Source organism: Phyllostomus hastatus, unplaced genomic scaffold (assembly GCF_019186645.2).
Source record: "Phyllostomus hastatus isolate PE091 unplaced genomic scaffold, TTU_PhHast_1.1 phas_scaffold_397, whole genome shotgun sequence".
NCBI classification, from domain to species: domain Eukaryota; kingdom Metazoa; phylum Chordata; class Mammalia; order Chiroptera; family Phyllostomidae; genus Phyllostomus; species Phyllostomus hastatus.
The window spans coordinates 5,687,115-5,714,451 of NW_025334029.1; the positions used below are offsets into that span (position 1 = coordinate 5,687,115).

The 27,337-nt window shown below is 39.8% G+C and overlaps 1 protein-coding gene across 1 annotated transcript; it reads left to right on the forward strand.

The window, feature by feature from the left end:
* Positions 1-1,717: 1,717 nt before the first annotated feature.
* VMA21 (vacuolar ATPase assembly factor VMA21) lies at positions 1,718-27,337 on the forward strand. The gene is made up of 4 exons (XM_045820499.1): positions 1,718-1,836; positions 10,594-11,043; positions 22,780-22,889; positions 23,481-27,337. The coding sequence occupies exons 1-4, from the start codon at positions 1,718-1,720 to the stop codon at positions 23,621-23,623; spliced, it is 822 nt and encodes a 273-aa protein (XP_045676455.1). The 3' UTR covers positions 23,624-27,337.

Consider the following 27,337-nt stretch of genomic DNA (forward strand, 5'->3'; position numbering starts at 1 on the left):
CACACCTTCCTCTTGTAGTTGAGCCTTGATTGCTATTGGCAGGTCAATGGGAGAGATTTACCCAGGCCAATCAGCTGCTAGGACTGGCTGTGACCCCTGACCACCAGCCTCTGCCTTTCATAGAGGATCAGATGTGCAGGGGCAGGAAAATGGTGTTCTGATGTGGTCTGTAGCTGTTTACTGGATGAGAAGGCTCTGAGGTTTCCTGGGTGGTACAGGCCAAGGTCAGCTTCCACTTGTGTTTTGTCCAGGGCCACCCTGCCTGGGCTTTAAAGCAATCTGAGATGACTGCTGCTTGTGTTGGGCCTAGAGATTCCCAGGCAAAGTCAAGCTGTGAATCTAGGCTTTGGTGCTGCTAGTGCTGGCCCTGGGGCCACTTAGCAAGAAATAAGGGGGCTGGGGGCTCACTGAGGCCAGCAATTGTTTGTTTAAGAGGATTTAGGAAGTTGTGAAGCATGAGCCAAGACCTGCCATTCACATGGAAATAGCTCTGTTAATAGCTTGGGTGGGCTCCTAAGTTGGGTGAGACAGAGCCTCTGAACAGGGCACCCTCAGAGCAGGGCAGTGTTAGCCTGGTTGATGGAGTCTCAGATACAGCACCCACCTGTTGCTTCTGTGGCTCTGTGGTCTGTGGGAGGAGGGTTCAGAAAAAGGACAATGGCTCCTGCCTGCTTTTCTGTCTGGGAGAAAGCTGACCTCAACTTTCGCCTTGATGCCAGACACTTCAGTTCCTCCCTGTATGCCACTGGTGCCTTTCAAGTTTCCATCTCCCTAGTGCTGGAGCTCAGAAGGAGAGAGTCTAAGTAGGTGAGTGTGTGTGTGTGGGTTCTTTAAGAGGAACTGCTTGGGACTCCAGACGTTTCTTTCACTGACTCAATCCCCTTTGGTTTTTGCAGACAGAAGTTATGGGGACTTATCTTTGTGGCACTGGAACCTTGGTTTGGGGGGGCCCAATGTGAGGTTTGGACTCCTCACTCCCATGATATCCCTCCTGAATTTTTATCCACCACATGTGGATGTGGTCCAGCCTGTTTCACATCTCTGCCCCTCCTACCGGTCTGAATAGGTGTGGTTTCTTTAATTCTGTTGTTGTCAGACTTCCATTCAACTCGATTTCTGATGGTTCTGAGTGATGGTTGTTCTATAATTTAGTTATAATTTTGATTTAGTTGTGCAAGGAAGTGAGCCACATTTACCTATGACACCATCTTGACTGGCAGTCCGGTGAGCCATGTTTTTGAACCTTTAGTTCTGGTGAAGCACTCTCTGGGCACTGGCACTCTATTCTTCATTTAAACCACTGGTTGCAAGTCTTCTCTGATCCCAGCCCTTGTTTGAGTACAATGTGTATGTATCTTGGAGTGTGACTTTCTCACATAGGTCTTCAGGGTTTCTTGTCTAGTAATTTCCCATAGCAGAGCCTGTAGTAGCAAGCTTGTCTGGAAAGCACTTGGACCTGGATCCTTCACCTTGGTGCTGGCAATTGATACCCCACTTCACATCATGGGGCAAGGTTTCTCTGACAGTAAAAAATGCTGTGATGTGCCAGGGGATTCAATACCCTAGGCTGACCCTTCATCATGCTGGGCAGGTGGTGGGGCCTGGTCCGGTGCTCCCCAGTGCCTACTTTTGCAAGGTCTCTGCTAAGTGTATTATAGGTGTTAACACTTGGTCTCCAGATTTTTGGAGGTCAGGTGAGTGAGAATAATCCTCAGCCATGAGGATTATTGAGTCAGCCATGGACTCCAAGCATTCTATGACTCCATTAGCAAGTCCTTTCACTAGTTCTAAGATGCTAGCTTTACCTGCAGATGGAGCTGGGAAAGATAGCCCGATGTAAATTTTAGGAAAACAGTTGAGAGTCAGGAGTTAAGGAGCACTGTGAATTCTTCACTCAGCTTCCAAATTCTCCTTAGCCTCTGTCTTTCCACCTATGAAATGGTGATGGTATATAAATTGTAAGGATTGTAAATAGATTCTGTAAAAAGGACTGGCCATATTTTTTGAGGGGGGAGGGGCAGTGGTGGTGGCCAGAGGCAGATGGAGATGAGATAATGGAAAAACACAGGCAAGATTCAAGGAAAAGTTCTCTCCTTGTGTTAAACATACATTTCATTCTCCAGGGTTTCCTGACAGAAGAGGGTTTTACTAAAATAACCCCTGGCCAAACTTCTTAGTTATTTTTTTTTCTAGAAGCGGAATTAAGTTTTTTCACCAGAAGGCATATTTTACCTATTTGTATTTTTAGGGGGAAAAAGATGCCACACTCCACATTATAAAGAAGCCAGAGTTTCCATCTCTCTTGCTTTTAAGCATAAGTTTTATTGAGTGTATCATGAAACTTCTATTTTCCTCATGGCTTAGATTTTAATATGCCAAGTTATGCAAACATCCGCTTCAGAAAGTACAAGTTGGTGTTTTAAGCATGTTTGTTTCCATCCCACCCCACTGCCAGCCACCCTAAGGTGGACTGTGGTGGGGGGGGTGTTATGATTCTGTGAGTCAATAAAACAAATTGGGGGTGTTGCCAAACTTACTTTGGGTGTATACTTTCTATACCATTGGGTATATGGAACTGAGGTTTAAAACAATACAGTGAAGAAAACTCTAGACTGAGAGTTAACACTACATTTTCTACTCCTATCACTGATTCAGTGATTTGGGGCAAGTCACTTCCCATCCTTAAATTTTAGTTTTCTCAACTAAAATGAAAAGACCAGACGGAGGTTCTTTCCATCTGAGAATCATATTCTAATTCCCAAAGGAATAAGGAAGGCACTGCTTGCAGTTGCCTGATGTGCTATTTCATTCTCATGCCAAAAGCTCTGTTTGGGCTTCATTGGCCTCTACTTATTTAGCAGCTGATGCAAGTAAGAAGTTTCAGGACTTTGTTGAGGGGCCAAAGTTCTGGTTAATTTCCTTCTTTCTCTTGAAGTTTCTGAGTTTATTTTGAGCTCCACCTTGGTGGATCACAGTAAATGTGGGTAGAGTATAGAAGTAAGCAGAAAAAAAGAGGTATGAGAGCTTTAGTTTATTTGAAAAATAGTAATATATAAATTAGATTAGATAGGCATTTTGTCCATGCCAAGCCTCATTTATGAATGGTTCTTGTCTAAGTTATCACACAACTTGTTATGTAGGCTGCTAATGTGAGAGTGTAAAAGTGCTGACCTGGGAGGCAGGAGATAAGCTATAGACACCACTAGGTAAATGTATGATTTCTGGACCCAGGAGTCATACATGTCCTTCCGTCTCCAGGAAACAGTTTCTTCATCTGTACAAGGAGGAATTTAGAATACTGTTATGGGCTGAATTGTGTCCCTGCCCCCAATTCCTATGATGAAATTCTAACCCATAGTACCTCAGAATGTGACTTTGTTTAGAAATAAGGTTGTTCCTGATTTCTGTTTCTAGAGATTTCATTGTTGGTGTAAAAAAATGCCTTTGACTTCTGCTTTTTAACATTTTTTAAATTGTTGTTCAGGTAGTTTTCTGCCTTGTCCCTACACCCCTCCCCACCACCCTAGCCCTCCTTACCTCCCTCCCCTGTTTCCACCCCCCTTGTTATTGTCTATGTGTCCTTTATAATTGTCCCTGCAAAACCTTCACTCTTTTCCCCTGTAATCCCCTCCCCTCTCCCCTCTGGTTACTGTCAGCCTGTTCTCAATTTCAGTGTCTTTGGTTATATTTTCCTTGCTTGTTCATTTTGTTGATTAGGTTCCTGTTAAAGGTGGGTTCATATGGTACTTATCTTTCACTGCCTGGCTTATTTCACTTAGGATAATGCTCTCCAGTTCCATCCATGCTGTCCCAAAGGGTAGGGCTCCTTCTTTCTGCTGCATAGATTTCCATTGTGTAAATGTACCATAGGTTTTTTAAATCTTTGTTCAAGTAGTCTTCTCCCTTTTACTCCCATTCCAACCCACCCACCCAACCATCCCCACTTCCTTCCCATTACCACCCTCCCCCTAGTTTTTGTCCATGTGTCCTTTAAATTTGTTCCTGTAAACCCTACCCATTCTCCCCTGAAATTCCCTCTTCTCTCCCCTCTGGTCACTGTCAGTCTGTCCTCTATTTCGTGACTTTGGTTATATTTTGCTTGTTTCTTTGTTTTGTTGTTTAGGTTCTTGTTAAAGGTGAGGTTATATGGTATTTGTCTTTCACTGCCTGGCTTATTTTGCTTAGCATAATGCTTTCCAGCTCCATCCAAGCTGTTGCAAAGGGTAGGAGCTCCTTATTTCTTTCTGCTGTATAGAATTCCTTTGTGTAAATGTACCATAGTTTTTTGATCCATTCATTTACTGATGGGCACTTAGGTTTCTTCCAGCACTTGGCTATTGTAAATTGTGCTACTATGAACGTCGGGGTGCATAGGTTCTTTTGGATCGGTGATTCAAAGTTCTTAGGGTATAATCCCAGTAGTGGAATTGCTGGGTCAAAAGGCAGACCCATTTTTAGTTTTTCGAGGAAATCCACACTGTTTTCCAGAATGGTTGCGCCAGTCTGCAATCCCACCAATAGCAAACTAGGGTTCCCTTTTCTCTACAACCTCTCCAACACTTGTTGTTTGTTGCTTTGTTTATGATGGCCATTCTGACCAGTGTGAAGTGGTATCTCATTGTGGTTTTAATTTGCATCTCTCTGATAGCTAGTGATACCGAGCATCTTTTCATGTGTATCTGGACCCTTTGTATGTCCTCCTTGGAGAAGTGTCTGTTCAAGTCCTTTGCCCATTTTTTAATTGGGTTGCTTGTCTTCTTAGAATGGAGTCCTGTGAATTCTTTATATATTTTGGAGATCAAACCCTTGTCTGAGGTATCATTGGCAAATATGTTTTCCCATACAGTTAGTTCTCTTTTCACTTTAATACTATTGTCTTTAGCTGTGGAGAAGCTTTTTAATTTGATGAGGTCCCATTTCTTTATTCTTTCCTTTGTGTCCCTTGTTCTAGGGGACATATCAGTCAAAATATTGCTGTGTGGAATACCTCAGATTTTCCTGCCTATGTTCTCCTCTAGGACTTATTCAGGGACTTCCAGCCAAGATGGAAGTGTAGGTAGACACACTGTGCCTCCTCGCACAACCAAAATAAAAGCAACAACAATTTAAAAACAAAAAACAACCATAACTGACAGAACATTGAACCGTCTGGAAGTCCAAAAACCAAGAAGTTAAAGAAGACACATTCATCCGGACTGGTCGGGGGGCGGAGTCAGGCAGCTGGAGTGGAGAGTACTCGAGGCAAAGCAGTGGCTAGTGGACCCAGAAAGGCAGTGAATTGTGGAATGAGGCGTGGCACGCAAGTCGGCTGGAAGACAAGGTGGTCCAACATTCGTGCACAGATAAACCAGGCAAAACTGGGGAGCAACACAGACCCCGCACTCCAGGGTCCTAGCATGGGAAAATAAAGCCTCAAATCACTGACTGAAAATATCTGTGGGGGTTGAGGTGCCAGGAGAAACTCCCAGCCTCACAGGAGTTTGTTGGAGAGACCCACAGGGTCTTAGAATGTACACAAACCCACCCACATGGGAATCAGCACCAGAAGGGCCCAATTTGCTTGTGGGAAGAGGGAGAAGTGAGTGAAATCTGGCAGGTAGCAGAACAAGCACCATTGTTCCCTCTTGGACCCCTGTGCCACATATGGCACCACAACCCAGCCATGTGGGTTGCCCTGCCAGGGTGATACATAAGGCTCTGTCCCTTACAATGTAACAAGTGCACCGAGACAGAGAAATATAGCCCAAATGAAAGAACAGATCAAAGCTCCAGAAAAAATATGACTAAGTGACCAAGAGTTAGCCAATCAATCAGATGCACAGTTCAAAACACTGGTAATCAGGATGTTCTCAGAATTGGTTGAATTTGGTCATAAATTAGATGAAAAAATGAAGGTTATGCAAAGTGAAGTAAAGGAAAATGTACAGGGAACCAATAGTGATGGGAAGGAAACTGGGACTCAGATCAATGGAGTGGACCACAAGGAAGAAAGAAATATCCAATCAGAAAAGAATGAAGAAATAAAAATTCAAAAAATGAGGAGAGGCTTAGGAACCTCCAGGACATCTTGAAACATTCCAACATCTGATTTATAGGGGTACCAGAAGGAGAAAAGGAAGAACAACAAGTGGAAAAGTTATTTGAACAAATAATAAAGGAGAACTTCCCCAAACTGGCAAAGGAAATAGACTTCCAGGAAGTCCAGGAAGCTCAGAGAGTCCCAAAGAAGTTGGATCCAAGGAGGAACACACCAAGGCACATCATAATTACATTAGCCAAGATTAAAGATAAGGCAAGAATCTTAAAAGCAGCAAGACAAAAGGAGATAGTTACCCACAAAGGAGTTCCCATCAGACTGTCAGCTGATTTCTCAAAAGAGACCTTATAGGCAAGAAGGGGCTGGAAAGAAGTATTCCAAACCATGAAAGGCAAGGACCTACATTCAAGATTGCTTTATCCAGCAAAGCTTTCATTTAGAAAGGAAGGGCAGATAAAGTGCTTCTGAGATAAGGTCAAGTTAAAGGAGTTCATCATCACCAAGCCCTTATTATATGAAATGTTAAAGGGGCTTGTCTAAGAAAAGGAATATAAAAAACATGTACAATAAAATGACAGCAAACTCACAATTATTAACAACCACACCTAAAACAAAAACAAACTAAGCAAACATCTAGAACAGGAACAGAACCACAGAAATGGAGATCACATGGAGGGTTAGCAGCAGGGGAGTGGGAGGGGGAGAGAGGGGGAAAAGGTACAGATAATAAGTAGCATCAGTGGTAGGTAGAAAATAGACAGGGGGAGTGTAAGAACAGTATGGGAAATATAGAAGCCAAAGAACTTATAAGTGTGACACATGGACATGAACTAAAGGGGGAAAATGTGGGTGGGGGTTGTGCAGGGTGGAGGGGAGTTAAGGGGGATATGGGACAATTGTAATAGCATAATCGATAAACTATATTAAAAATAAATAAATCTTTTATCCACCTTGAATTTGTTTTTGTTTATGGTGTAAGTTGGTGCTTGAGTTTCATTTTTTTGCACATAGCTGTCCAGTTCTCCCAACACCATTTGTTGAAGAGGCTATTTTTACTCCATTTTATGCTTTTATCCCCTTTCTCAAATATTAATTGACCATAGAAACTTGGGTTTATTTCTGGTCTCTCTATTCTGTTCCATTGGTCTATGTGTCTGTTCTTATGACAGTACCAGGCTATTTTGATTACAGTGGCCTTGTAATATAGTTTGGTATCAGGTATTGTGATCCCTCCTACTTTGTTCTTCTTTCTCAAAATTGAAGCAGCTATTTGGGGTCATTTATCATTCCATATAATTTTTTTAAGTGTTTGTCCTGTATTTGTGAAATATGCCTTTGGTACCTTAATAGGTATTGCATTGAATCTATAAATTGCTTTGGGCACTATGGACATTTTGATGATGTTAATTCTTCCGATCCATGAACAGTATATGTTTGCATTTGTTTGTGTCTTCCTTGATTTCTTTCTCCAGTGTTGTGTAGTTTTCTGAGTACAGGTCTTTTATCTCCTTGGTTAGATTTATTCCTAGGTATTTTATTTTCCTTATTGTTATATCAAATATGATTTTTTTTCCTGATTTCTGCTTTTGATGTTTCATTGCTGGTATACAAAAATGCCTTTGATTTCTGGATATACTTTGTATCCCACTGTTTTGCCAAGTTCATTTATTAGGTCGAGCAGTTTTTTGGCCGAGGCTGTAGGATTTTCTATATACACTATCATGCCATCTGCAAATAATGACAATTTTACTTCCTCCTTTGCAATTTGTATGTGTTTTATTTCTATTTTTTGTCTGATTGTTGTGGCTAGGACTTCCAGTACTATGTGGAATAGAAGTGGTGAAAGTGGATATCCTTGTCTTGTTCCTGAGCTTAATGGGAAAGTTTTTAGATTTTGCCTGTTGAACATGATGTTGGCTGTAGGTGTCTCATATATGGCCCTTATTATGTTGAGGAATGCTCCCTCTACTCCCACTTTGCCGAGTGTTTTTTATCATAAATGGGTGCTGTACCTCATCAAATGTTTTTTCTGCATCTATTGATATGATCATGTGATTTTTGTCTTTCCTTTTGTTTATTTGATATATTACATTCATTAATTTGTTAATATTATACCATATTTGCATCCTTGGGATTAATCTAATTTGATCATGTTATATGATCTTTTTAATGTATTGCTGGATGCAGTTTTCCAAGATTTTGTTGAGGATTTTAGTGTCTATGTTCACCAGCGATACTGGCCTGTAGTTTTCTTTCTTTGTTGTGTCTTTATCTTGTTTTGGAATTAGGGTGATGCTCTCTTCATTAAAAGAGTTTGGTAGTCTTCCCTTTTCTTGGATTTTTTGGAATAGGCTGAGAAATATAGGGTTTAGCTCTTCCTTAAATGTTTTGTAAAATTCTCCTGTGAAACCATCCAGTCCAGAGACATTGAAATAAAGAACAAACTGACAGTAACCAGAGGAGAGAAGGGAGAGGGATAATAAGGGAAAATAGGGGAAGGGTCATTAAGTAACATGAATAAAGGACACATGAACAAAGCCAAAGTGGTTAGGATTGAGTATGGGAGGCAGGGATGAGTGGGGCTGGGGGTGTGGAGGGGGGAAATGGAAACAACTGTACTTGAACAACAATTTTTTAAAAAAAGAGAAAAAAAAAGAAGAAATAAGGTTGTTGTAGATGTAATTAGATGAGGGCTTGTTTGAGTAAGGTAGTCCCCTAATCCAATATGACTGAGATCTTATAAAACAGAGAAATTTGAACACAGATACAGAGATGGAGAGAAAGCCATGGGACAAGAAATGCAGAGATCAGAGAGATGCTTCTGCTAATCAAGGTTCACCAAAGAATGCCGGCAAACCACCAGAGGCTAGGTGAAAGGCACTGAAGAGATTCTTCCTCACCATCCTCAGAAGGAACCAACTCTACCAACACCTTGATCTCAGACTTATAGCCTCCCATATTGTGTGACAATATATTTCTGCCATCTAAGCCACTAGTTTACAGTTGTTCGTTAACGTAGCTCTAGAAATCTAATAGAACTGCATCAGTGGTTCCTAATCTTTACAAATAACCCCTTTGCTGTTTGTCTCCTTGTGGACCCAATTCATTTATCTAAGTAATATTTACTGAGTGCCTACTGTATGTATATCAGGCCCTTATTCTAGGCATGAGAGATGCACAGGGTCAGAAAGCAAAGATCACTCCTCTTGTGTTTATTCTATGTTTTAATATATTTAGTCAGCCAAGTATACAATGGTTTAATACTAATATGTGTATTTTCTCATTCAATAACCCAGATTACCTCATCAATGTAATATAAGTAGTGCCAAAAACCAAGGAAAGGTAATGTGTTAAGTAGGTGTTGATTTCTAATGGTAGGTAACATCCAATATATCCATTAAATACATTCATTAGGTTTTTTTTTAATATTGAAAATTGTTCTCAGAACCTCCATTACTACATCTATGGATCTCTAAAGGCTCATTACAGAGTAATTAGCTAGAGCAGGGGTCAGCAAACTTTTGCTGAAAAGGGCCAGATAGTGAACATTTAGGATTTGTAGACCATACAGTCTCTGTTAGAACTACTCAATGCTGTTGCTGCTGTGGTGTGAAAGCAGCCATAGACAGTACAAACGAATGAGCATGGCTGAGTTCCAATAAAATTTTATTTGTGGACAGTGAAATTTGGATTTCATATATTTTTGACGTGTGACAGTATATTATTTTTCTTTTAATTAAAAACATTTAAAATGGAAAAAAAACCATTCTTAACTCATGGGCTATAGAAAAATAGGTGGTAGGCAGGCTGGCTGTATGTATTTGGCAACTGGACACAATTTGCCAACCACAGAGCTAAAGTCTAATTCTGCCGTAGTTGTGGCATTAGGTGCTTCTAGATGAGGCCCAGAGAGTCTGTACTCAAAGGCGTGTTTCCTGCTGTCCAGTCCCTGGTCCTTAAGAAGGCTCTTAACCTGCTGGTTTAGTCATGATTTCAGATGTGGTGTTTGTGTCCATGTGGTGCAAAAAACAGATGTGTGGCCAGTTGCTCTTTCTAGGAGTTGACCATGTCAGGGCTGTCCTCTTATCAGCAGCCAGTGACAACCTAGATTTGTCGAGCCTGACCTTAGGCTTATGCACCGTTTTATACCTTTCTTGGGTTGCTCAGGACCAGGAGGACTATCTGTCCCTTACTATTTGAGTCCCTGTTGTATCACTGTCGGCTTTTGGAGCAGCTGCAAAATGTTCTTAAGTGGAATTTGGGGTCACCGGTGTGCAGCCTGGAACAGTTACTGCCAGCACGGGGTCTTTCAGCCCTAACATTCTCTAGTTTTGCGGGCTCTGATCAGTGTTAAACTAACTCTTTCCAGCTTCCCACCGCTGGACTTTCACTGTGGGTAATAATTAATGAGGCATTTGCTCAAGGTCTGGGGAATAATATGCACTGTTTTTTCTCTGTTGTTGTCGTTGGAAACTGCTCGGTTGCCTAGCACCACACTGGTTTGCTTGGTTGTCCTTTCTCCGGGCTCAGCTGCTCCTGTCTCCTGGCAACCGCAGCTTTGCGACAGGGGCTGGGACCCTGAACGAGGTGTTTGCTTGCTCACAGGGGTCGACGGACAGCAACAGTGCAGCTTGTCTGGAAGAACTATGCTGCGAGGCAAGTCCCGGCTCAACGTGGAGTGGCTGGGCTACTCGCCTGGGTTGCTCCTCGCCTACAAGACGCCCCAGACCGGGCGCACGCCACGGAGCCCTGGCCGGTAAGCCACGTGAGCACCCGCGCTCGCGCCCGCCACAGCTAGCGTCACTGCAATGCGCCACGCCTGCGCGCTGCGTCCTGTTGCCTGGCGCTGGCCGGCACTTCCGGCGGGGCCTTCCTGAACCAGTCATCTGCCGAAACCAATTGAGAGTGGCCGTGGACCTCTGTCCGCGAGAACCTGTTGTAGGTGGCCACACCATGGAGCGCCTTGATAAAGCGGCGCTGAACGCGGTGCAGCCATCTGACGTCAGGTAGTCTTGAGCCGGCTCGCGGGCGGTGTCCCCAACCAAGTGGCGGGCCGGCTGGGGCCTGGAGCTGGGCGAGTCAAACGGGCAGAACTGCCTTGGGTGTGAGGCCTGGCTGCAGGGTGGGAGAGCAGGGAGCAGGTCAGGGCCTGCAGCGTCTGCTTGCCCGCCCCGGCCCTTTGCTCCGGAACAATGGATCTGGGGTCAAGGGAGGTTAGGCCGGGAGGCCTATAGCTCATGCTTCTTTCCTAGTACTTTCGTTGTCGTCTACATTGCGATCTTTTTCTTCATTGCAGTCTACAGTGTTTTTCCCCACTGCAGGGTCAGCTCCATGAGGACAGGAGCGTGGCCTTCTCCATCTCTGTGTCCCATACTGGGCCTGCGCCATCTGGGCTTAATAACTGCTGCATGAATGAATGAATGGAAGGGAGTAGGGGCTGTCTCTGGTGTGAGACTGCTTCCCTTGGTGAGTCAGTAGTATGGGGGCTGGCTGTTGTCTGAGCGGAAGGAATCTGAGAGAACAGGTGGTTCTGCCCGACTAGTTCAGCCAACTTCTAGACAAGAATTTGGGAAGGGATTTAGCTTCCCTTCATTGATGACCTACTGTGTGCCCAACTCAACTTAGGCGCTTAATTACAGATGTCAGAATTAAGAAAGGCTTAGTTTCCTGATTTTAAGATGAAGTTGGCTTAGGTTAAGTGACTTACCCAATGTCACAGGCCACACAATTAGTAAGTGTTGAAGCTGGCATTTGACCAAGCCCACTGATTGCAAATCCGATTTTTGGAGCTTGTGCTTGTTTTCCCCTTTCAAAAGTGTCAATGTAGGTGGTTTTTTAAGTTACTGTTTACTATTAAGTATGCCAACAGGTATTTTCATTAAGTACACTTAAAATACAGTCTAGCTCTCTTAGACTGATTTTCATGTTTCCTAATGGAATCTGCAGTGAAATCTACTTGGAATAGAAGTGTTGATTACCACAAAAGGGGAGGTGGTAAGCTCTATTTGCATAGTGTTTGCTGCAGAAGTTTATATGAAGGCAGTAAACTCTAAGTGGTTTTAAGAGTGGGGCACACTAAGGTTCATCCTGAATTACTTCTTTTGTGTGAGACCAACTTTAATTCTGGACTTCCACGTTGTTCTTTTCTAACAAGTCTCAGTAACACCCAATCAGAGACACATCCTTTTTGGTATCTATTTTGCATATGTTTTGTATTTTAAAAACGTGGTAATATGTGTATAATTTATTTAAAATATCAGCCCTGGCTGGTATGGCTCAGTGGATTGAGTGCTGGCCTGCGAACCAAAGGGTCACCAGTTCGATTCCCAGTCATGGCACCTGCTTGTGTTGCAGGCCATGTCCCCAGTAGGGGTGCACATGAGAGGCAAACACATTGATATTTCCCTCTCTTTCTCCCTCTCTTTCCCTGTGTTTAAAATAAATAAATAGAATCTCTAAGAAAATATCAAAATGCCTATATGGGTTATGTGCTCAAAAGTTTAAGGATGGATTGCACAGTCAAAAAAGTTTGTAGACAATTAAAAAATTTGTGAGATGTTCCCTTCCTTTCGGGGCTGACAGAAGCCTCTCTGCTAATTGTATATGCAGTTATGAGAATTGCTTTGCCTGGGTTTTCTAGGGATACAGAGCTATGTACAGGACTGTCTAAGAAGCAAGCTGTTGAATGAAGTACTGTAATAACAGGTAGGAACAAAGTGTGACTGGATCCTACAGCAATGACACTTTCTAGGATGTAATCAGGAAAGGTGCCTGAAAGAGAGGGCTATTTTGGTGGGACTTTGAAAGCTAGGGTGTCTCTTTCCTAAGGAAACATAAAAACTGGAGCCTCTAGCTGAGGATTGCCAGAAATAGAATTAAATTCAAGTATTGACTATCAGCATAAAGTGAGAAGTGTGTTAAACAGTCAGAATGGTTAGATTTAAGGGCGGGGGAAGGACCTTAAACTAATGATTAAAGCTATAGGGTTCATTTTTTATAATGTGTCAGGTAGTGTGTATGAGGTGTGTGTGTACTCAGGGTTGCTGGAAGCTTACTACAGCTTCACTTTCAGTAGTGTTGTTCATTTGTAACAGTGCGTATGACAAATGCTGACATTAAAAAGTCAGTAAAAGAGCACTGGCCAGTGCGGCTCAATTGGGCGTTGTCTGTCCTACAAACTGAAAGGTAGCCAGTTTGGTTCCTTTTCAGGGCACATACCTGGGTTGTGAGCTCAGTCCCTGTCCGGTGTTCAGGAGGCAAACAAATGATGTTTCTCTCCTTCTCCTTCTCCTTCTCCTTCTCCTTCCCTTTCCATCTCTCTAGAATCAATTTTAAAAAAGAAAGAAAGAATGGAAGAAAGAAAGAATAAGTCAGTAAAAGCATCAAGGCTTGGCAAAGTTTTTCTGTGAAGGGCAAGATAGTAAATCTTCTAGGTTTTAAGGGCCATATGATCTACTACTCAGCTGTGCCCTTGTAGTTTCAAAGTGGTCGTAGATGATACATAAACAAATGGGTGTAGCTGTGTCTCAATTCAACTTTATTTACAGAAATAGATGGTGGGCCCTCAGGCCTTATTTGCAGACCCCTGAAATATATAATGCAATGTAATTTGTGCTGTTCATTTGTCATGTAAATACTTTCTGAATAATTCACATAATTCTTTTTAGTCTCTCCATATATTGATGTACATCATTTGTAAAATCATTTTTCTCTTAGTGGACATTTTTATGTTACCCAGTCTAGTTTGTACTATTATATTAATCTTTATATTGTTAATGTTTTATTTTATATTTTTAAATTTTAATTTTATTTTAATTTTAATTTAATTGTTGTTCAAGTACAGTTTTCTTTTACTTCCATCCCAGCCAACACCCCCCCAGCCCTCCCCACATCCCTCCAATTTCCACCCCCCCTAGTTTTTGTCCATGTGTCCTTTATACTTGTTCCTGTAAACACTTCCCATTTCCCCCTGAAGTTCCCTTCCCTCTCCCCTCTGCTTAACCTGTTCTCTATTTCAGTGCCTTTGCTTATATTTTGCTTGTTTGTTTGTTTTGTTGTTTAGGTTCCTGTTAAAGGTGCGATCACATGGTATTTGTCTTTCACTGCCTGGCTTATTTCGCTTAGCATAATGCTTTCCAGTTCCATCCATGCTGTTGCGAAGGGTAGGTGGTCCTTCTTTCTTTCTGCTGCATAGAATTCCTTTGTGTAAATGTACCATAGTTTTTTGATCCATTCATTTAGTGATGGGCACTTAGGTTTCTTCCAACACTTGGCTATTGTAAATTGTGCTGCTATGAACATTGGGGTGCATAGGATTTTTTGGATTGGTGTTTCAGAGTTCTTGGGATAGAATCCTAGCAATGGAATTGCTGGGTCAAAAGGCAGATCAATTTTTAGTTTTCTTAGAAAATTCCATACTGTTTTCCATAGTGGTTGTACCAGTCTGCAATCCCACCAACAGTGCATTAGGGTCCCCTTTTCTCCACAAATCTCCAACACTTGTTGTTTGTTGCTTGGTTTATGATGGCCATTCTGACCAGTGTGAAGTGGTACCTCATTGTGGTTTTAGTTTGCATCTCTCTGATGGCTAGTGATACTGAGCATCTTTTCATTTGTTTTCCCATATAGTTGCTTCTCTTTTTGTTTTAATACTGTTTTCTTTAGCTGTGCAGAAGCTTTTTATTTTGATGAGGTCCCATTTGTGTATTCTTTCCTTCATGTCCTTTGCTCTAGGGTACATATCAGTAAAAATGTTGCTGTGTGAAATACCTGAGATTTTCCTGCCTATATTCTCCTCTAGGACTTTAATGATGTCAGGGTTCATATTTAAATCTTTCATCTACCTTGAATTTATTTTTGTATAAGGTGTAAGTTGGCACTCGAGTTTCATTTTTTTTCACATGTAGCTGTCCAGTTCTCCCAAAACCATTTGTTGAAGAGGCTATTTTTATTCCATTTTATGTTGCTGTCCCCTATGTAATATTAATTGACCATAGAGACTTGGGTTTATTTCTGGGCTCTCTGTTCTGTTCCATTGGTCCATGTGCCTGTTTTTATGCCAGTACCAGGCTGCTTTGATTACTGTGGCCTTGTAATACAGTTTGGTATCAGGTATTGTGATCCTTCCTACTTTCCTCTTCTTTCTCAAAATTGCAGCAGCTATTTGAGGTCATCTGTTGTTCCATATAATATTTTGAAGTGTTTTTTCTATGTCTGTGAAATATACCATTGGTACTTTAATAGGTATTGTATTGAATCTGTATATTGCTTTGGGTACTATGGACATTTTGATGATGTTAATTTTTCCAATTCATGAACACGGTATATGTTTGCATTTGTTTGTGTCTTCCTTGATTCCTTTCTTCAGTGTTGTGTAGTTTTCTGAGTAGAGGTCTTTTACCTCTTTGGTCAGGTTTATTCCTAGATATTTTATTTTTCTTTTTGCTACATCAAGTGGGATCCTTTTTCTTGATTTCTGCTTCTGTTGTTTCATTGTTGGTATACAAAAATGCCTTTAATTTCTGGATATTGACTTTGTATCCCGCTGTTTTGACAAATTAATCTATTAGGTGGAGTAGGTTTTTGGCTGCATCTATAGGATTTTCTATGTACACTATCACGTCATCTGCAAACAATGACAGTTTTGTTTCCTCTTTTCTAATTTGTATGCCTTTTATTTCCTTTTCTTGTCTGATCGCTGTGGCTAAAACTTCCAATACTATGTTGAATAGAAGTGGTGAAAATGGAAAACCTTATCTTGTTCCTGATCTTAGTGGAAAAGATTTTCGTTTTTGGCCATTGAGTATGATTTGGCTGTAGCTCTCTCATATATGGCCTGTATTATGTTGAGGAATGCTTCCTGTATTCCCACTTTGCTGAGTGTTTTTATCATAAATGGGTGCTGTACCTTATCAAATGCTTTTTCTGCATCTATTGATACAATCTTGTGATTTTTGTCTTTGTTTATGTGATGTATTACATTTACTGATTTGAGAATATTGTGCCTGGGATGACTCCCACTTGGTCAGGGTGTATGATCTTTTTAATGTATTGTTGGATGCCGTTTGCCAATATTTTATTGAAGATTTTAGTTTCTGTGTTCATCAGGAATATTGGCCTGAAGTTTTCTTTCTTTGTTGTGTATGTATCTGGTTTTGGGATTAAGATGATGCTGGCTTTATAAAATGAGTTTGGGAGTCTTCCATCATTTTGGATTTTTTTGAATAGTCTGTGAAGGAAAGGCATAAGCTCTTCCTTAAATGTTTTATAGAATTATCCTGTGAAACCATCAGGTCCAGGCCTTTGTGTGTTGGGAGTTTTGTGATTACTGCTTCAATTTCATCTGCTGTTATTGGTCTGTTGAGGCTTTCTGCTTCTTCATTGAGTTTTGGAAGATAATATTTTTGTAGAAGTTTGCCCATTTCACCTAGGTTTTCAAATTTCTTGGCATAGAGTTCTGGGTAGTAATTTCTTACACTCCTTTGTATTTCTGTGGTGTCAGTTGTAATCTCTCCTCTTTCATTTCTGATTGTGTTTATTTGGGTCCTCTCTCTTTTTTTCTTTAAGATCCTGCTTAAAGCCTTGTTGATATTGTTTATCTTTTCAAAGAACCAGCTCTTGGATTCATTGATCCTTAGAATTGTGCTTTTAGTCTCTATGTTATTCATTTCTGCTCTGATCTTGGTTATTTCCTTCATTCTACTTGCTCTGGACTGTCTTTATTTTTATTCTTCAAGTTCTTGTAGGCATAGGGTTAGGTTGTTTGTTTGAAATGTTTCTTTTTTCGGTAGGTCTGTATCACTATGAACTTCCCTGTCAGTACTGCCTTCGCTGTTTCCCATAAGTTTTGGATTGTTGTGAGTTCATTTTTGTTTGTTTCCAGGAATTTTTTCATTTCTTCCCTAATTTCATTCTTGACCCATTCATTGTTTAATAGCATGCTATTCAATCTCCATGATTTTGAGTATTTTGGTTTTTTTCCTTGGGTTTGGTTTCTAGTTTCAGTCCTTTGTGATCAGAGAAAATGCTTGGTATGGTTTCCATTTTCTTGAATTTGTTGAGGCTTGTTTTGTGTCCTATCATGTGGTCTGTCTTTGAAAATGTTCCATGTGCATTAGAAAAGAATGTGTATTTAGCTTCTTTGGAATGAAGGGCTCTATATATATCAGTTAAGTCCATTTCATTCAGGGCATTGTTTAGTGCCATAATATCTTTGTTGAAATTTTGTTTGGAAGATCTGTCCATTTTTACAGTGGGGTGGTAAAATCCACTACTATAATTGTGTTGCTGTCAATATCTTTCTTGAAGTCCTCTAAGATTTTCTTTATATATTTGGGTGCTCTTATGTTGGGTGCATATATATTTACAATGTTTATGTCTTCTTGATGGATTCTTCCCTTGAGTATTATGTAGTGACCTTCTGGGTCTCTCTTTATGGCCCTTTTTTGGAAGTCTATTTTGTCTGATATGAGTATTCCTACCCTGGCTTTTTTTTTTCCCTGTCCATTTGTTTCTAGCCCTTCACTTTCAGTCTGTGTAGGTCTTTTGTCCTGAGGTGGGTCTCTTGTAGGCAGCATATATGTGGGTCGTGCTTTCTTATCCATTCCCATATTCTGTCTTTTGATTGGAGCATTTAATCCATTCACATTTAAGGTTATTATTGATAGGTAGTTACTCATTGCTATTTTTGTACCTGTGTTCCTCTCTCTCTCTTTTCCTTCCTTTCCTTAAAGCAGTTTCTTTAGTATCTCTTGCAGAGCTGGTTTGGTGGAGGTGTATTCTTTTAGAGTTCTTTGTCTGGGAAGCTCCTTATTTGGCCTTCTATCTTGATTGAGAGTCTTGCTGGGTAACATAGCCTTGGTTGTAGGCCTTTGGTTCTCATTACTTGGAATATTTCTTGCCATTCTCTTCTGGCTTGGAGTGTCTCCATTGAGAAGTCAGCTGGTAACCTTATCAGGGTTCCCTTGTATGTTACTTCCTGTTTCTCACTTGCTGCCTTTAAAATTCTCTCTTTGTCCTTGAATTTTGCCATTTTAATTATGATGTGTCTGGAAGTGGACCTCTTTGGGTACCTTTTGATTTGGACTCTGTGTTTCCTGGATTTGTCCAACTTTTTCTGTCATCAAATTAAGGAAGGTTTCCATCATTGCTTTTTAAAATAGGTTTTCTATCCCTTGCTCTTCTTCTCCTTCTGGTATCCCTTTTACACAGATATCATTACATTTCATATTGCCTTGCATTTTTCTTAATCCCTTTTCATTCTTTCTGAGCCTCTTTTTGTCTTCTTGCTCTTCCTGGGTGTTTTTTTTCTACTTCATCCTCCAGCTCATGATTCAATCTTCTTCTTCATTGATCCTGCTTGTGATTCCTTCTACTGTGTTCTTCAGTTCAGAAATTGTATTCTCCATTTCCTCTTGGCCCTTGTTGATAGTTTCTATTTCCTTTTTCATGTTGATATAGTTTGCAGTGAGCTCATTGTAGTTTCTGGTAATTCACTGTGAGCTCATTGAGCTTCCTAATAACCATTGCTTTGAACTCAGTATCTTATAGTTGAGTTGCCTCAATTTCGTTTAACATTCTTTCTGAGGCTTCCTCCTTTCCTTTGGGAATTGTTTCTTTGTCTTCCCATTGTTTGTGAGACTCATCTTGTTAGCCTCATCTTCTTAAATTGATCTGTTCTGGCTCCCTGGGTTTATGGTATGAGCTTGTGTGGTAGAATACCTGTGAGATCCAGTGGTGCAGTCTCCTTGATCTCCCGAGCTCACTGGTCTTGGGCTGTCCTTTTAGTTAGCTCTGTGTTTGTTTTGGGGTTTTGATTGTTGTTGGGTCTTTCTTTGGTGGGTCCTTCCCATCAGGTGCTTAACTTCAGGTCACTCTGTCCATGACCACCTCTTGTATTTTGTTGTGCTGGTGAAGGCAGGTTTTGTTGAAGTTGTTTCTTCCATGTTTACAAGATTTTGAGGATTCTCTCTTGCTCTTGTTCTGTTGTTTGTTCTGTGTAATTTCTCCACTGTTTAGTTGTATTTCCAGATAGGTCCTGGATTGAGGTTAGTGTGGCTTCCACTCCCTCCTTCACTTTCTGTTATTCTCTGTTGATGGTTCCTTTATTGTTGGGTTTCCTCTTCCAGTGGGTATCCTGATGTTCCCAGCTTCCACCTATTTTTTGTGATCAGTTGGAGAGCGAAGGCAATATGGTTTAAGACAGCAAGAGAGTATTCTATGATATTTACAGTAGCAGCCGGTAGAGAAGAGATAGGAAATCCTTTGGCTATGTATAGTATTAACCATGATATTCCACCCAATTATCTACTTTTTAGAAAGGGTGGAAAGAAGATAAGACTCTTGTTGGGGAGGTGAGGTTTGTGAGTTGGGTCTAGAAAGCAGGGAAGTTGTGGGAGGTCAGATTCTGAGGTAAGGTGAGAGTAAAGGATAGTAAATAGGTGTAGTGTGTGAGAGAATAAAGCTAACCACTACAGTAATAGAGTTCAGGAAACTTTGAAATGGGCTAAGATCTGGGGGTGGGGGGCGCGGTGTTGTGAAGTAATTACAATTGCATGGAACAGCAGTTATTTACAATAATATTATGGCAACAATCATATGACAGAATCTATGAGATCTAGGTAACAAGAATGGGGAGTACAGAACCTCGAGTAGTGTGCTAATGGGACACAGGTGAGTTAAAGGACAGTAGATTAGCAATACAGTGTGGAAAGAGATATCAGGGGAAAGCTGTCAGGTCATACAATATATCCAGCCTAGCAAAGCAGACAATACAAAAAGAAGAGGGATACAAAAATACTATTTAAAAAGATGTAGGAACACTGGAAAAATAATAATACAAATATGCAATAACTTGCAGGTTCTCTGTAATAGCATAGTGAGATTTATCTCACTGTCCCAGCTGTTGTGATACCCCTTCTTTGGGTTCAACTTTGGTCTTTTCACAGATCCAGGATTTTGTCTCACTTGTAGGTATTTAGAAAAAATTTAAAAAAGTAAAAATAGAAAAGGCAGACGAAGGAAGGAAGAAGAGATAAAATTGGAGGACATGAAGGAGGAATAAAACAAGAAATCAGGAAAGAGGAAAAAGAAATCAAAAGAGAATAAAAACAATAAAAATTTAAAAATTAAAAATTGTTAAAAAAATAGAATCAAATAGAGTTAACCACTACAGTAATAGAGTTCAGGAAACCATGAAGTGAACTGAGATCTGGGAGGGGTGTTGTGAAGTATTTACAATAGTATGGAACAGCTATTATTTACAGTAATATTAGAGCAACAATCATATGACAGAATCTATGTGATCTGGATAACAAGTATAGGGAGTGTAGGACCTTGAGTAGTGTGCTAATGGAAAACAAGTGAAGTGAAGGACAGTAAATTAGCAATACACTATGAAAGAGAACGGGACACCTGTTAAATCATATAAGCAGCCAAGCAAAGAAGACTAAACAGAAAGAAGAGGAATACAAAAATACTATTAAAATAAAAGATATAAGAATAATGAAAAAAATAATAATACAAATATGCAGTAACTTGCAGGTTCTCTGTAGTAGCAAAGTAAAATTTGTCTCACTGTGTCAGCTGTTGGGATGACCCCTCTTTCGGCCCAAGTCTGGTGTTTTCACAGTTCAATGTTTTTTTGTCTCATTTGTGGGTATTAAAAAAAAAAGCAGAAGAATGAAGGAAGAAGAGATAAAATTGGAAAGAAAGAAAGGAAGAAGGAATAACACAAGAAAGAAGGAGAGAGAGGGAAAAGGGATTGAGAGATAAAAAATAATAAAAATTAAAAAGTAAAAAAATAACTTAAAAAAAAGCCTCTTGGTGGTTTCAAACTGGCCACACCAGTTTTTTGGTCTTGCTAGCTGCGGGGGGCTGAGGGGTTTTTCTCCCTTCCCGATCAGCACTCAGTGAGCTTGGTGCTCAAGCACTCTCCCCAGATGTAGCTTGGTGCCTCTCCATGGGGTGCTGTGTGTGGGGATCTAGGCCTTCCTCAGAGCACACTTTCCCCCGGGGTTACCGCTGTTGGCTGGGACCTTCTGCCGAGAGCACTCTCCCTGGGTTTTGGGTGTGCGTGCTTGGCCAGGCTGTCTCTGGCCCGACAGGTCGGAGTGTGCACCCTTCCCAGTGCTATGGGGTGTGCAGGGCCTCCAAAGTCCCTTTGGAAGCGCTAGCAAGCTGAGTGGGGAGGTGGCAGTAGCAATTTCTGCAGGGGAATTCCCCAAATAGTGTCTCTTTTTTTTCACTTTTTCTTTTTGAGAAATTCCTCCTATTCAAGCCTGCCACTCCGTACAGCAGCTTGACCTCTCACGCAGCCCAAGTCTCCAATCATATTGGTGACTATCGGGGTCAGGACCTGCCACTCTGTGACTCTCAACTCTCCCAAGCCAGTGTGCACAGACTCCATGGGTGCTCACAGCCCCTGTGTGTTTGCCACTTAGTCCTTATTCCCCTTTCTGCGACTTCAAGCATCCAGGTCACTTCCAGTGCTGCTCAAACCTTGTTTGGCCAGAGAGGGAGCAGTTGACCCAGCTCTCTCCCAAGAACCCTGTGTCAGACCCGGCGGGTGCTGGGCCTGAGGCTGCAGCTGCCCGCACTGGTCCCAGGGACCTTGTTGTCCTGAAACACTCTCGTTACCATCTGTTTTTTTGCTGTGTGCTACAGTTTCTGGTCTCTTATTTTCATATATGTTGGGGTACTGTTGATTGTTTGCTCTGTTCCGCCGCAGATCAGCTAGGTTTTTCTCCTGTGTGTACAGGGAAGTGGAATCTGCTCCCTCCTACCTCGCCGCCATCTTCCTTCTGAGCACTTGGCTGCTGCAGGAAGACAGGCAGGAAGCCAAGAGAGAGGACAGGGAGCCACACGCAAAGCCAGGCTTGGGGAGATACCCTGGAAGGCAGTCAGGGCAGAGTCAGTTCAAGGAGCCTCACTTCCACGCCCTCCACGCCCTCCAGGCCCTCCACGCCCTCCACGCCCTCCACACAGGTGGTAAAGACAGCCTAGGCCAGGGAGCAAGCAGCACCAGGGCCAAGCAAGGGGCTGGCTTCCTGTTAATGTTTTAAGTAGCTGTTTATTGGACTTACTTTTCTTTATAAAATTTTCAAAGCCTGGTTACTTTCTTCAGAGTAGTTTTATTGTATTCTGAAACAAAAGTTTTTCCATTGGAATATTTCCTTGGTTTGAAAATAGCCTGTGGACAAATAGAATTCAGTGAAGAGAAAGTTTTTGACATCAAACTTTTTATGCACCCATGTTACTCAAAGGCCATCTAAATTGTACTATAGCTATTTAATTAAAAACAAATTGAGTAAATTTCCTTCAGCTGCATCCAGATTGTTCTATTCTGCTTTTTCTTTGGAGATTCTGATATCTTGTTTGTGATGTATTCATCTAGCCATCAGTTGTCTTCTGTGTATCTTCTCTCTTGCTACCTCCATTGTAAATTCTGTACTTACAGTGTACATTTGCATAGCACTTTGGAGATTACAAACTACTTTAACACTTTGATACTTTTTCTCACACTGGGTATGAATGACAGTCTCTTGGAGGTCGCCTGCAGCTGGGTCTCCAAGATCTTTCAATTTTGAGTCCCTGACTCTGCTCTTCTTCCTCTGGCCACTGCTTCCAAGGCAGGAGCAAGGTTTTCAGAATCTTCTCTGTGGGTATATATAGTGTTTATAGACACAAGAAGGATTAGAAGTGTTATGCAGGTTCTGATTTTCTCTTTGTTTACCTTATTCCAGAAATGAAAGTTCATTAGCATCTACCCTGAAGACTCTCCTGTTCTTCACAGCTTTAATGATCACTGTACCTATTGGGTTATATTTCACCACTAAATCTTATGTGTTTGAAGGTAATCCTATTTTTATAGACATATTACTATATTCATGTACTATGCTTTTAGGATGTCTCTATAGATGTAAACAGGGTATTCTTAAGTTTGCTTCTTTCATCTGTTTTGTATTTCAAATATAATGTTGCTCACAATGAGTTCTACTTCACAAAATGAATGTTTTTATCACTTGTAGTCACCTCAGCTTGACATTGTATTTGTTTGTAGTTTTCTGTGAAATAGTTTGTGGATCCTTTTAATATCCCTTTGGGAGCAAGAGTTAATTGACATGGGAGCAGGATTTGGGGGAGCGTGAGTTTGGTGGCAGACATTGGAAGGAAGAGGAAATAAAGTCCCCTTTTTTTCGTGGCACATTTCTTAGAATGTGCCACAAAATGATACTTAACAGCTCACATTCAAAATAAACTTTTTCATATATAGAAGGAATGTATTCAAATCTTTAAATGAATATTTGCTTTATCATCACCCAAAGTGTTACTTTTTAATTCCCTGACTAATTGAATAAATATATAGCTAATAAAAATTAGTACGCTTTGCTTTTTGTACTTTGATATACTTTGGAATAAAATGAAAATATTTTTGTCTTTATAGGCGCCTTTGGGATGTCCAATAGGGATAGCTATTTTTATGCTGCTATTGTTGCAGTGGTTGCTGTCCACGTGGTGCTGGCTCTCTTTGTCTATGTGGCCTGGAATGAAGGTTCACGACAGTGGCGTGAAGGCAAACAGGATTAAAGTGAACATCATCTTTTCATAGCATTACATTGATATTTTAAAATGGCAAATGTTTCTGGGATACTGATGATTTCCATAAAGTTGAAAGAACATGTTAAAATCTTTATCTTAAGGAGTCACATTTGACTAATGTAAACTTTAATCCTTCTAATACAGTGGTTTGTATCCTTGATTTTAACTGTATGAGCCTCTCATTTGCAAATAAGAATTTGGAAAAATTAAATTGGTTACAAATAAGTATGTTTAATTACACATTATTCTGTAAAGAATTTGATTATTTTACAACAAAAATATTCTGTAGCATTTTGTTGTTTAGTTGGTTTTGAGTTTTACTTTTCTGGCTCTATTAATACGTACACAGTGAGACAGATGTAAACTTTATTTTTTGCTGAAATACTTTCCCTAACTATTATGAAACTACCAGGTCATTGGATTTTGGGTTGTAAATTCCTATGGAAAATTGTTTAAATTATGGATGCTGGAATTATTCTGAATGTCACTGAAAAATCTCAAATAAAATGTAATCCCTAGTCAGAAGGAATCTTTCATTACATTATTTCATGGTGAAACTAGGTTGAATTCCACCTGTTTTACATGAACTGCTTAATTGAAGGATCTCAATAGCAAAGTAGAGCTAGCTTCCTAGACCATGGCCTGCTCCCTAAAGCCCCCTTGAAAGCCAGCTTATGCTTTAATACCAACTCTTTAATATAATCTACTTTGCTCTTGTTCAATAATAAAGTTATGCTTTAATTACCAGGTTTGTGTAAATTCCCTTTAAATTTGTTTTTCTTACTGTTTTTATAATGCATATGATAGGGATTTACATTTTAAATGTTTATTTTTGCGTACTTAGGTAGTGTGAACAATCTTGAAAATAGATTGTTTTTATCATCCAGGAAGTATTCTTAGTATTTCTAGTCTAGTATTTTTAATCAGACCTGTTATTTCCCAGGTATGTATAATTAGATAATTCTTAAGGCCTTTTATGATAGAAAAAGACCTTGTGTTTTTATTTTAGTATCTTTAGTCTGTTCTTTCTAACCACTTGGTTACAAATTCCATTTGTATGCAATCTAAAAACACACCTGGAAAAATGCATATTTAAAAAAGAAGAAAATTTAAATTCCCTATATTTTTGCCACCTGGAGAAAACCAGTATTTTGGTTTATAACCTGTGTGCATTTCTTAATGGTAATTCAGTATTCACTGAACATTTGGATTAAGTTTAAATCCTGCCAACTTTTCCTGACAGCTATTTGCATTTTTTTTTCCACAGGAGTGATCAGTGGCCATTTTCTTAAAAACGCGCACGCGCGCGTGCGCGCGCGCACACACACACACACACACACACACACTCTACCTTTATTCTTTTAAGGAGGTATCTTATTTTTCAAATTTCCTGTTATTACTAATTCCTGTTTGCAATTACCAATTTGTTCACTCCTAGTTTTGATGTTGTGCAATTGGATGGATTGGATTCTTGTTTAGTTAAATGTCTCTAGTTTAAAATGTCTTTAAGCAGTTATTCTAAATGTAAAGTGTTTTCCTAAAAAAAAAGACTACAGTTTTAGTATAAAATTGTACAACTTTAATAATGAAATTATTAAATGTGGGATACTGTGTAGTAGATTTCTATATAGTCCCCTGTTTAGATGCCTTGTTGTACTTAGAATTGTTATCTACCTAATTTCTTTTTCTATAATGCCAAAGTTTTTCTTATACTTTTGCAATGTTATGCTACTTGTAAAATATTAATGTCCAATGTTGGATTATTTTGTTTGATTTTCAACATTTGCTAAGTAGATAATGATAAGACTATTTTTCTGCAAGTATTTAAACCAGGGATTCATGCAAAAGCAGTTGTAATTTCCTCTTGAAAAAAGTACCATGTGTTTCAAATTTAGAATTAGATGCTAGGGTTGATATTTAGGATTATTACAATAGATTTGTTTTCAAACCAGTTCATTTTTTTCCTGGGGTTTCAACTGTAAACTCGTTAGTTTGCTCCTGTTGAAATAACATGGTATTTGACATACAGATTTATTTTTCACTAGTTTTCTCGTGCACCATGTACATACTTCAGGATGTATAGAAAGAAAAGCTATGATTGAGCCCTCATACATGTTTTAAGGTAGGGATATGTTTGCTGTTGTTTGAAAACTGATTGTAAGAATAACCACAAGAAGGGAGTGTAACTTAAAATGTCAGCACAAACTACTGATTTAACCCCATTTACTGTAACATATTGCCTTCCTTGCTGTACCTCCCAGTTTGCCCCCCAGAATATAATCTTTCCCATTGTGCTGAAAACTGAAGTCTTCTGTAGAATGCATCTGATGTCATCAGTTCTTCAAGTGGATACCATTTTACATGTAGCAGCAAAGTTCAGTTTTGAGTTCTTACTGAAGAAATTTAAACCATTAACTTAAAAACAACAACAACCCTGTGTTTCCTGGGAATCTGACTGAAATACTTTGTAATAATTAGACTATTTTTATCAATAAAAATCTCATCAGCTTTGCCAAAAGAGGCAACTGATTGACTTTTTTGGTATTCATTTTCCATTTTCACATAAATTTTATGTATACCTGTAGACTACCCAAGGAGACCGGTAAAAACAATTAAATAAGGTGTGTCCAAGGAAAGATGAAAGCTGAAGGTGAAACATAACATTGAAATCCTGTTTTAACTGTATGTAGTGTGTATTTCTTGTTCCTAGACAAGTTCATGTTTATTGTTTCATGCTTAAGTGAAGTTGGAGACTGCTCTTAGGACCCTTTCATAAATCGTTCGGCTATGGTACCAACTTGTCACTTGTCTTAGGTCAGCAGCAGATTTCTCTGCTGTCAGGCACTCTGCATTCTCTACCAGAGTAGTACAATTTTATTAAATCACACTTGACTCATTTTGTAAGAGCTGAATTGAAGCAGCATATTAATAACTTCACAAGTTTTTTATTTCTTTTTTTGCAGGAGGAAAGGGTCCCCTGAGAAAATAAGTTATTTTCAGGGACTTTGGGAACCTAATGATAAATATTACATGTAATATATGAATAGCTTAATCCCTTATATATTTATTAAAATAATCTAGAATTCTTCAACTTACCATCACTCCTATCCATGGTTTCCTTGCCTGTTTTTCTTGCTACGTGTACTTGAACGTAATATCTGCATTTCTTTTAAGATGTTCTACAAGTCATATCTGTCAGTTACACAAACTAGTCTTCCTTTTTCTCAGGTTCAGTGAAATGTCACTGAACAGTAATAATAGCAATAGCTAACAACATCTGCACAGCACCTTACAGTTTGCAAAGAACATTCACATATTCTTGAGTTTTGCTTAGTGAACCTTTTTACCTGATGTCACTTGACATCAATGCTTAAAAGTGTGAATCTTTAAATCACTGGAGTCATTGAATATGCTGTAGTCTTGAATAGTACCATGACTAGGGGAAGGCTTTAGATGTGCTATGATGAAAGCTGTGTGTAATTATCGAAATGGGGGACTTGAATTCTTTAGCCACTTGAATCAGATTTTCTTTCGTTAGTGATGCTTTTTAACCATTATCTGAGTGGACTTTATATTCATTATGTTCTAGCTCATAATCTGTATAAATTTACTATCTGTTGTCATTAAAAGGGTATCTGTAATGCCACTTCGATGTGTCCTGATTTAATAACAACTCTATTAAATAAACTCTTTGTTTTTTAA

Bases quoted from the DNA above. Each gene is read 5' to 3' on its own strand.
- VMA21 (XM_045820499.1), top strand. From the start codon at position 1,718: ATGAGGATTATTGAGTCAGCCATGGACTCCAAGCATTCTATGACTCCA. The intron at 1,837-10,593 runs GTAAATTTTAGG...TGGCAACCGCAG, and splicing joins GCTGGGAAAGATAGCCCGAT to CTTTGCGACAGGGGCTGGGA. The intron at 11,044-22,779 runs GTAGTCTTGAGC...ACCTTATTCCAG, and splicing joins GTGCAGCCATCTGACGTCAG to AAATGAAAGTTCATTAGCAT.